General features: G+C 40.1%; 1 protein-coding gene across 34 annotated transcripts in view; it reads left to right on the forward strand.

Moving 5' to 3' along the window:
• The window catches only part of neb (nebulin), a 56,902-nt gene that overhangs the window by 43,921 nt on the left and 1,966 nt on the right, over positions 1-11,015 (forward strand). For 16 of the 34 annotated variants that reach the window (XM_034574400.1, XM_034574399.1, XM_034574431.1 and 13 more), the window contains 19 exons: positions 716-829; positions 1,366-1,470; positions 2,071-2,175; positions 2,421-2,525; positions 3,342-3,452; positions 4,198-4,308; positions 5,099-5,212; positions 5,287-5,391; positions 5,991-6,095; positions 6,465-6,569; positions 7,004-7,096; positions 7,265-7,357; positions 7,800-7,892; positions 8,213-8,305; positions 8,639-8,731; positions 9,388-9,480; positions 9,928-10,035; positions 10,187-10,373; positions 10,843-10,935. In XM_034574400.1, the coding sequence (XP_034430291.1) occupies positions 716-829; positions 1,366-1,470; positions 2,071-2,175; positions 2,421-2,525; positions 3,342-3,452; positions 4,198-4,308; positions 5,099-5,212; positions 5,287-5,391; positions 5,991-6,095; positions 6,465-6,569; positions 7,004-7,096; positions 7,265-7,357; positions 7,800-7,892; positions 8,213-8,305; positions 8,639-8,731; positions 9,388-9,480; positions 9,928-10,035; positions 10,187-10,373; positions 10,843-10,935 (2,026 nt within the window). The remainder of the gene's footprint in view (positions 1-715; positions 830-1,365; positions 1,471-2,070; positions 2,176-2,420; positions 2,526-3,341; positions 3,453-4,197; positions 4,309-5,098; positions 5,213-5,286; positions 5,392-5,990; positions 6,096-6,464; positions 6,570-7,003; positions 7,097-7,264; positions 7,358-7,799; positions 7,893-8,212; positions 8,306-8,638; positions 8,732-9,387; positions 9,481-9,927; positions 10,036-10,186; positions 10,374-10,842; positions 10,936-11,015) is intronic. The other 18 variants (XM_034574405.1, XM_034574408.1, XM_034574404.1 and 15 more) reach the window with 17 other exon arrangements.

Below are 11,015 nucleotides of genomic sequence, written 5' to 3' on the forward strand. Positions count from 1 at the left end.
AAAGTTTCAGCGATTGAAAAGCAATGAAATCAAATTGGAAAATCCATTCACACATCGTCAGTGGAGACTCACTGAGATGTATTCTAATGTCGGGTGTGAACTACAGTCCATTAGCTGAACACATGCATAAAGTGGTTATATACAGATGCACGAGTTAAGGTCTGAACAGCATCTGAGGGCATCTCCACAACTGCTGGTTTGGTTTCAGCACTGACAATGTAAGGAGACATTATGACAGTGCACCAACACTGTCTAATACCTTATGTTGGTTGTGATTAGACATAAAGACCAATTTGAAAACTTGGAATAAAGTACAACAATATATACGACTTTCTTCTCAAGCCTGGAACCGAAATGCAGACGTGAACATGCCCTTTGAGATGTTCTTGCCCTCCTGGACTGATTATCACTATAATTATAAATAAATTGATGCATGGAAATATTTTTTAAGATACAAACTTTGACTGCAGTTTTTCATTTTTCTTGTATAACAAGGGATGTAATTGAAGTTGAGGGTTAATATTGAAAAGAGTGTGCACTTCTTTTACAAAAAGAGAATCTATACAATATAAGTAACTCATCCCTTTTTATACACTTTATACAAAAAAAGCATTATGTTGTTTCCAGTGTGATGGAGTCATTTATATCTTCCGATGGTTTTGGTCTCCCTGAAATCAACCAGCTGTATTAACACATGTATATCCCGTCCTATTAGTTGAAGTACAAGGAGAAGTTTGACAAGGAGATGAAAGGAAGGAAACCACAGTATGACCTGAAGGACAGTAAGATTTACCAGACCATGAAGGATGCCAACGTGCTGGCAAGTGAGGTAGGTTTTCTCCTGAGCTGCATCATTCCATCCATCCATTACTAGAAGCATTATGTCAAACAAACACTCTTCTCCCCCCCCCCCCCCAAACTATTGAATATGATATATATTGTGTGTTTAATTAAATAAAAATAAATCTTCCACAAATTGAATAATCTCCCAAACGACTATATCCCCTTTTTCAGGATGCAAGAATTTATATTCGCACCGATATACCACTTCATTCACAATCTCACCAAATAAATATATGAAAATGTCCATCAATCAATCTTTATTTGTATTGAGCCTTTCATACAGGTTAGTGCTTCACAAATGACTGATGAGCCAAGAAACAAGTAAACTAATCAAATACTGTATTTAAAAAGCTTTAATAACAATGACATAAATCGATGAAATATAAAGAAGAAAAAGTCAATAAAAGGTGATTAAAAGCAATGTTTGTATTAACAAACAGGTAAAGTTGAAAAAAATGTCCAACAGTAGCGAATTACAGTAGCATGCATTAGTTTTTCATGTGTTGTGATCATTGTCCACAGGTGAAGTACAAGCTCGACCTGAAGAAGCTCCACAAGCCTGTGACCGACATGGCCGAGTCTCTGTCCATGCAGCACAACCTGAGCACCAGCAAACTGTCCAGCACCGTAAGGCAGCGTCGCCCTTTAACCATCTCACGCTGTCACTCAGGAATCTGCTGGGAGTCTGTTCACACTTGACTGCGCCCTGTGCGTCACTGAAATGTGTCTGAACTCAGCGTTTCCATCACCTCTACATCATTAACACTTTCACCTGCTCATTGACCATCTCATGCACTAAAGCTCCATCATCCACACCGACGCTATTCTGTGACCTCATCTGGTAGTGATCCTTACCCAACCCCTCTCACCCTTGACCTTTGACCCTCCCATACTTTCGCCATCTATTACCTCTGCTATTTCACTTATTCAGCTTCATTTTTTCCCTTAAGCTAATTGTTTCTCCTTTAGTTTATTAATTTTCACTTAACAAAAAATGTAACGTTTCTCCATTAATTTAAATCATTTTCATTCTATCTTTAACCACCATTTTTTAATTCACTCATTATTTTGTGAGTATATATTTTTGACATTGCTAAGAGCTTTTTCCACAGTTTTTCCCATTAAAATATACTGTAATGGATGCGAGTAAACTTTCATTCAGACGCTCTTTTTCTTGTTTGCTGTACTGAGTTGTTCTGTCTTACTTGACTGGGAATTCCCCCATAGTACGTCTACAAGAAGAAATTTGAGGAGAGTAAGGGTCACTACCATATGATTGCTGACACACCAGAACAGCTTCATCACAAGGAGGCTTCTGAACTTCAGAGCAACGTAAGTGGTGCAATTTCTGGCGTCCAATAAACACTGCACCTTCCCCCAAAACACAGCTGTGGGTTTCAACTGTCTTCTCTCTTTCTTCACTCTGACAAAAATGAATGCAGACTTGATGCTGCCGATAGATTACACAACTCAAACATCTTCCAATTTTTCTGTTTGATTTCTAAATGAAAACCATTGTATAATGTACGTGTGTAACATCTTTCTAACCGTCTGTTGACATTACATCTCTGCTGCAGGTGAAATATAAGGAGAAGTATGAGAAGGAGAGGGGTAAGGCCATGCTGGACTTTGAGACACCCACATATGTGACGGCTAAGGATGCCCAGCACATGCAGAGCCAGGTAAACACCCAGTCTCTCACCTCTGAGCTTCAAGTAACCACAAATGCAGTTTACTTTCTATTTCAGGCCTCTCTCCAATATAATTAACCTTTATTGTTCTACCTCTTGTTCGACAGTATTTTGACATACTTCATCTCTTTGGATGTCAAGCTGTTGTTTATATTAGACTCACAGAATGGTTCTGAAGTTTGGAAAAAACTTTTACAATGCTTTTAATGCCGTTCATGAAAGCCACTTAATCGCTCGGACACAGAGCCCAACATAATCAACCACCAGGTGTGGCTGCAGGGGGCGCTGTTACTCAGTAGATGTTGCATAGTGTCACTTTAACATTGTGTGCTTAAGAAACTTTAAGAAGGTGTAAAATGCCTTGCACATTGCTGTTCTCTAATACTGTATATATTAGAATAATACATGTGATATAATATATATTCAACTTATATAATAATATAATAATTTCAGATAGTTTAATCTTTCTCTCATTTAAAGTATGACACAGGTAAAGTATTTGTTTCTCGCAGCATCTGAAAGATGTCTAAGTAGCCTAGATTGTAGATTTTGTAATTATAGACGTGTAATACATTTGATTTGATTGTCATTACTCCAGTGTTAAACTCCAGACTCCCAACATAAGAGTTCCTACACATTCACACAGACACACTAATACTGACATTAGAGACTGCAGACGCAGGCATCTGTGTCACTATATGCAGAAAGGTGTAAACCAGGATGAGGTATCTGCATTGTGAACCGGCCCTGCTTGCATGTGCTCACCTGAGGTCTGTCTGTCCCATGTCTCATGTCTGCGGCCGATAGAAAGACTATAGGAAGGACTTTGAGGAGCACATGAGGGGCAAGAACCTCTCAGGCTTGGAGGTCACCCCTGCCATGATACATGTCAGACATGCCACCAAAATAGCCAGTGAGGTAACTAAAGGATAATTTATACCTGATAACTTCCCCTTTTTACCTCACCCATCCTTTATAATAACACTAAGACCACATTACAGCCATGATCCCTCTTTTTGTTTCTATACACTACTTTCCTTTAATACCACGAGTGTTTCCTTCCCTCATGTAGGTCCACCCATACAGTTCAGTTTTTAATTCTTTCGCATGATTCCCTACAAAACTCTAAACTGTTAATGAAACATCCATCTCCCTTGTCTCTATCCATTCTGTGACTTTTTTGAAATTAGTTTAATATTTCCGTTTATAATTTTATCCACTGACATGTTGGACTCCTTCTTTCACCCTTCATGTAGCAGTTGTCTATAAAAACCTTTCAGTTAAAAGTCTGCATGTATGCATGTAATGACTTGAATGACGCCGCAATGTTTTTATGGTGAAATACTGACTTGGAATTGTTATGTTGTGTTTTTGTTTCCATGTTATATTTGGCAAAATGTGATTCTTCTTGTCTGTTATAAAGTTTTATGCCAAAGTCACCAATGTCGCCACTTTATAAAATAATAAGACAAAAATGTCTACAAGAGAACTTAACTCTTAGTCTATCACTGCTTAGTTTCTTTTTTCAGTGGAGACTTGGTGGCTTTGAGCTCAAGGGGCAAAGCGGCAGAGCTTTGCCCTTGTACTGTCTGTACGTGTGCCTTGGCCTGGCCTGCCTGTGTGCCCTTCTCTGCAGACTTTCTGCTCTTCTTCCGTCCTGTAGAAAGAATACAGGAGGGATCTAGAAGAGGGTGTGAAGGGTAAAGGTCTAACTACACTGGAGGAAACTCCGGAGCTTTTGAGAGCAAAGAATGCAACTCATATCCTGAGTGAGGTACGACTGCCTGAGAGGGGATGGGAGGTGGCATCACGCTACCATCCGAGTGACTTCCAACAATCCTGCTCTTGGTGCATCACCTGCTGAATCCTCTCCTCCATTAACTAAGCTTCATCACCCCACTAAAAACTGCTGGTTTTGACTCTTTGTCTCTGCTTCGTGACATCACTAACTCTCACGTTTTTTACTCATTACTTTACACCTGGTAAATCATTCACAAACCAACCTCAAATATACTCACAGCATATCTTATTTTATTTTATTTTGAAAATATATAATGATTTTTGTATTTTCCAATTATTTGACTTTTGACTTATGTAGATAGGGAACTATTAAAGCCTAATTAAAGCTGTATTCAAAATTAAGTTTTTAGATTGTTGTATTCATTTTTAATAATAATTATAATAATAAATTATTGTTTGAGGTATATTTTTGGTATGTATATATTCATCAAACAGTTAAGATATTTAATACATAAACTTGAATGATAGAAATCACAAAAAAGAGGTTTGTTGATAATACCTCACTGTCCTTTAACAAACTCTCCTTAACCACTGCTGTTTTATTTTTCAGTTTTGAGTGGAGCTTCAGACACATCCTGCTGTCCAATTACACTATTTGTTCCTTTTCTTTTAAAAACCTAATTTCTTCTGACTTTCTTTATTCACCATTTCCCCAGGCCACATGGTTTTGCAGCCCTCCCTCATTATTCTAATCTGCCAGTTGTGTCTGATTTAACTGAGTACAGTGCTTTTAAGTAACGCTCTGTCCCCTGCAACATCAACAGAGAGAGTACAAGAAGTCACTGGAGCTGGAGATTAAGGGCAAGGGAATGATGGCTTTGGCTACGGACACCCCAGACTTCATGAGGGCCAGAAATGCAACTGACATCCTCAGCCAGGTCTGAATCATTGTCAGTAGTTTTTATATTAATGTCAAAAATTTGTGTTGATTGACTTTTTTTCTGTTCTGTAGACTAAGTACAAGCACACTGCTGAGATGGACAGGGCCAGCTTCACATCTGTCATCGACACCCCTGACATCATCCATGCTCAGCAGATGAAGAACATGGTCAGCCAGGTAAATTACTGAGCTGAACCAATGCCCACACTCAAAGATTCAAAAAACTAATTGTTTACCCGTGTATCGGGATCATAGACCTTGAAAGAAAGATGGACGACGCATCTCCACTTCCTCCCGTTGTACAAAATATAGCCAAAATATGCTGGATATGAATCCTGACATATTTGTGTCATTATACGCCAGGATCTTTGCAGTAGTGATTGTTGTGTTGCGCTGAGGTGTCGAGGTCCTGTAGATACACATGCTTGACCAATTGCGAGTCTGTCTCGCGAGGTGTCAATCATGACTAATTAAACCCAAACTTACTGGAAAAAATTAACTCAAACAAATGTCAGTGTGAAGTTTGCAGAGAAAATTCTTTTTTTTGGACCACGTCCTATTCACTAACGTGGAGGAGGCAGGGTTCATGACATGTACTGCAGCCAGCCACCAGGGGGCGATCAAGATTACTTGACTTCACATTTAGGGAGCTATCATGTCGTCCATCTTTATTCAGTCGGATTTTAACACATTCCAAACCACACAAACAGAAAAATCTTTAAACATCTGTCTCTATTTTAACTGAGATTCTTGCCGATGATATTTCTGTCCAACAGAAAAAGTACAGAGAGGATGCTGAGAAGACCATGTCTCACTATGTGCCCGTCCTGGACACTCCGGAGATGCTGAGAGTTCGTGAGAACCAGAAGAACTTCAGCACTGTAAGTAATACTTGTAAATGATGACTTCCCCCGGGGGCACCATGTCTTCCACCGGCGTAGGTCTAACAGTTTGATGTCAGAGGTTCCTCCAGTGTCTGTGTATGTCTCCATGTCCTCTGTAAAGTATTATCTTCAATACTTTAAACCTGTGTACTGTTAGTTGAATGTCTTTTGTACGTTTAATTTCATTCAGTCCAGTTAAGTGTTTGGTGTCAGTATTTGTCCTCAAAGCAGAAGAGTTAGAATATATCACACGTTTTTTGCTCATTAGAAACATTAGTCATTTTTCTTCTGTCCTTTATTTTTTTGTTTTACATCATTGTGTCATTGTGAAACATTTTAACTGCACTTTTGTTTTTCTCCCTGTAGCTTCTATACCAGATTGACGTTAAAAACAATAAAGGCAAAGTGTCTTCTGTAAAGGACACTCCCGAAATGCTCCGTGTTAAAGAGAATACAAAGAATTTCAGCTCGGTATCTACTTCATAATTTCGTTTTTCTTAACATATTCTAATACGTTTTTTTACACTTATAATTGATTTTTTTTTTTTTTTTACTTTCCTCCCTCATTTTTTTTAACAAACCCCTGATATGCAGCCCTTATTTCTTCGGACCAAATTGATTTTATTTAACCTTTATATATGCCTCATTTTAATTCCAGCAACTAACCCATGACAGTTTGTTCTATAGTTGTTAGTGCAGAGCTTGTGTGGTGTTAAATTCTTTGTTCACTGTACCATGTTGTATGTTCGTGTCCAGAAATGTGTTTATTTAAATGTTGTTTTACATGTTTGTATTGTTTTATGTGAATGAAAATTGCTCAGTTTTGAAGTTTGATTCAGCACCTAGTCGTCATTATGCAAGAGTTAAACCATCGGTGGCTGCTTTTATTCCTCGTGCACATAAAGATTCAGTACAAAGAGGATCTGGGAGGAGGAACAGCTTTACCCGAGACCCCTGAGATGGAGCGGGTTAAACGCAACCAGCGCAACATTAGCACGGTACTCCACAGAGTGACCCTGCCCTCCTTCATCTCCTTATTCCCTCCCTCATCATCTTGATCATCATCTATTTTGAAAACAGATTCATAGAAGACACACAGCTTTATTTATATGTTGGTGTTAAGAGAGTGTCTTACTCTGTCCCTGTGTAATGTGTACAATGGGCAGATTCAGTACAAGGATTCTATTGGTCAAGGCACAGCCATCCCAGATCTCCCTGAGGTGCAGCGGGTCAGAGAGACCCAGAAGAATATCAGCTTGGTAGAGACAGACCTGCATTGACCAATACTTTTTATCCCCTTACAATCATTCCATCTGACTTGTCCCAACTTTTCCTTTTTTCCTTTTACCACCGTGTTCTCCCTCCTCCATCCTAACTAAGTCTCATAAACCTTTAACCATTCTGGTTTGATGACTTGATATTTCAATGAGTCTGTAGGATTATTCTGCCTCATGATAATTCATCGCATTTAAACCCTTAATGAGGTATCACCTTTTTAATATCACATATATATTTCCCAACTTTATCTATTCACAACATCCCCGACCACCATCTACCAACATAATATAGGAGTAATAGCTTTTTTTATCTATTTATTCAAGTGTTCACTGTTGTTTAGAATGAAAGGACATGTCTGTAGTATGTGTGCCTTTTGTTTGTCCCTGTCTTACTCTGTACCTGTTTAACTTTTACACTGGGCAGATACAGTACAAGAATTCCCCTGGTCAAGGCACAGCCATACCAGATCTCCCTGAGATGAAGCGGGTCAGAGAAACCCAGAAGAATATCAGCTCGGTAGAAACAGACCTGCACTGACCCTTATTTTATCCCCTGATAATCAATCCCACAAAACGCCGTCTGACCTCTTCTCTAAATGTCTACCAAACCTTACTTTTTTGTGTTTTTAGTAGTTTTTCCCTCCTCCATCCTAACTTTAGTTCCATAAATCCCATTTTTTTCCCCCCCCAGCCTTAGTTTTCCTCTATTAGTCTGTAGTTCCCTGGATTTCTTTTACTTAATCGTTTTTTTTCCTTCCCTCCCAAACAGAAAACTAATCAAAGTTTGAGTGTGTTGCCGCCGTAATTGACATTTGTTTTGCTCATTCTCGTTCAAAGCTTCAGTACAAGGAAGAAGTGGGACAAGGCACGTCAGTATCAGAGACCCCAGAGATGGAGAGAGTCAAACGCAATCAGCAAAATATTAGCACGGTACTCCACAGAGTGACCTCCCCCTTTTCTGCACCTCCCTCAAACACATTGTCATAACATTTCTCCCGAGCTTTCACCAGCTGTTTGAAATGTCTGAGCTGTTATAACTCCAATGAGCCGTGTAGGGTCACATAAACTGTGTCTCTAACATAACCTGCCTCTTTATTTCTTAAGAGAAAAAAAAGCGTGTGTTTCCATGTTTTATGTGATTTGTTTTGTTTGTGCTGTGCTGTGTCTCCTTCTATCGTCTGTAATTGTCTCCGATTGACCTGATCTTTGTTATTTTCTTTCCTCCACTTTCTCTGCATGAAACCCAAACTGCCTGCTGGGTAGATCAAATACAAGGACTCTTTGGGTCGAGGCACAGCTATATCGGACCTCCCTGAGGTGCAGCGGGTCAAACAAACCCAGAAGCACATCAGCTCGGTAGTGGAACCAAACCAAACCACGTGTGCTTCTAACTGCTGAGAGTGGTGCCCATCAATAATAAGCTACCTCCCCTCATCTCATGCTCCCATCACCTCTTGCTCCTCCATCTCCAACCAACGCAAAACAAACTGCAGTTTCTTAAGCTCCAGCCCTTCCATCATCACCACTCTGACCCCAATGCAGCCCTAATTCCATCCGTGCATTTCTTCTTTTTTCCTTTTCTCCTTTTCTTCTTTCAAATCCTCCACCATCAACCCCTCAAGCTGAGTGACACCCTCTTCTATCTTCTAACCCGCAGCCCAGCTTTCTTCACATTAAAGCCCCTGCGTGTTGCAAAGTTAATTTCCCAGAGGAGTTAAATCTCTGAGGTGTAAAAAGTGTGTTTATCTCGACGTCTGTGGCCACAACAGATCCTGGCTGTTCGACCGGAGCGACCAGGATGCATCACTCTATAGGACCAATTTCTCAGACTCTTCTTAAAAATATTCCAAAAGTGTGAAACCTAAAAAGTGAAAGGCATTTCCACTCTGAGATTATTCAATCTCTTTTTCTCTGTATGTCCTCTGTAAGAGTATGTCTATGAAACCAGTCCTATAGGTGTGTGTGTGCGCTCTATGTATGGTTCAGTGTCTGACTGTGCTTCTGTCCTGTAGGTGTTGTATAAAGACAGTTCCGCCAAGGGAACTCCTGTGGTGTTCACTCCAGAGATGGAGCGAGTGAAAAGGAACCAAGAAAACATTAGCTCGGTACTTTCAGAACCACTTCAAGAACATGTTCTACTCCAGAAATGTTCAGATAACCCTTTTCTAACCAACTTGTCCCCTGGCTCCAGTTAATCATATTAATTTTCCCCCACTGCGCTGTCTCTTAAATGTCTTTAATACCAAGCTGTGGTGTGTCTGTGCACATCATCACCTCTAACCTCTCCTGTTGGTCAAACTACTTCATCTTCCCCTGTCGTCCTCCCACTGAAGACTGGGACGTAATCTTGTTTCAGTTACTACTTCCCACTTCTTAATGAAAACATCCCTCCTAATTCATCTGTCTGACATCCCAGTAATGCCCCGGGCAGCTGTGTGTATGTGTCCTTTTACTGCCAAGCCCTTTGTGCTGTGGATACCAATGGCTGCTTATGATGAACTCGGCTTTAAAGCATTACAGACACTCACTGTGTGTCCTTTGTCCTCCACCAGGTGCTGTACTCCGACAGCTTCCGTAAGCAGGTCCAGGGCAAAGCTGCCTTCGTTCTGGACACACCTGAGATGAGGCGCGTCAGGGAGACCCAGCGCAATATCTCTGGAGTAAGATTTCCTGGATGTTTCTTTGATAATTAGAAACTGGTCACAAATTTTTACTATTTAAAAAAGCCTCAGTAAGATTATTTGTAGTTGTACAATTTGCTAGACTGGTGCAAACAAGTTGTACAGTATACATGTGATTTGTGTGGTTCAGGTGAAATACCACGAGGCCTTTGAGAAAAGCAAGGGCAGCTTCACTGCCACCACCTCCGACCCTGTGCTCGAACGCGTGAAGAAGAACACTCAGGACTTCAGCGACATCAACTACCGCGGCATCCAGAGGCGTGTGGTGGAGATGGAGAGGAGACGCGCCATCGAGCACGACCAGGAGACCACCACCGGTAACACAGTCCTCACTTTCATCTGATGGACGTACAATTGTAGTTTAGAAATACAGCCACAGGAAATTCCAAATCGCCCCATTGACAGGCTTTGATTCATAAAAAACTAAATATTGACTAGATGTTATATTTATAATTCATAGAGCTAATCATCTAATAACTGAAATGCTTTTGTCTTTATTTTTATTTTTTGTCTTTTGTTATATTTATTTATTTATTTTTTTCTCTTCACATATAAAAGAGCAGTGAGATAATACGTTTCTGACTGCACCTTGTTTTGAAATAGGAAGTCGCTTCTTGTGAAACTTGGAACTATTTTGAATGAATGAGGAAAGAGTCTTTAAGGATGTATCTGTCAGGAGAACAGATGCTTTATGACTTGAATGTTGTGGTTATAAATGAGAAGCACAAAGTGGTTCCTGAGTTAGTATGTGTTTGTCTGATGCAGTAACTGACTCTGTGCCTTCAGATCTGCGCGTGTGGCGCACGAACCCCGGCTCTGTGTTTGACTACGACCCCGCTGAAGACAACATCCAGTCCAGGAGTCTGCACATGATGACAGGTGAGAGGAGGAACTCAAGCTCAGAGGTCTCAATTAGATAGAAATGATTTAAGGAATGTTTCAGATTAATAAATGATTTA

Source organism: Hippoglossus hippoglossus, chromosome 21 (assembly GCF_009819705.1).
Source record: "Hippoglossus hippoglossus isolate fHipHip1 chromosome 21, fHipHip1.pri, whole genome shotgun sequence".
Lineage (NCBI taxonomy): Eukaryota > Metazoa > Chordata > Actinopteri > Pleuronectiformes > Pleuronectidae > Hippoglossus > Hippoglossus hippoglossus.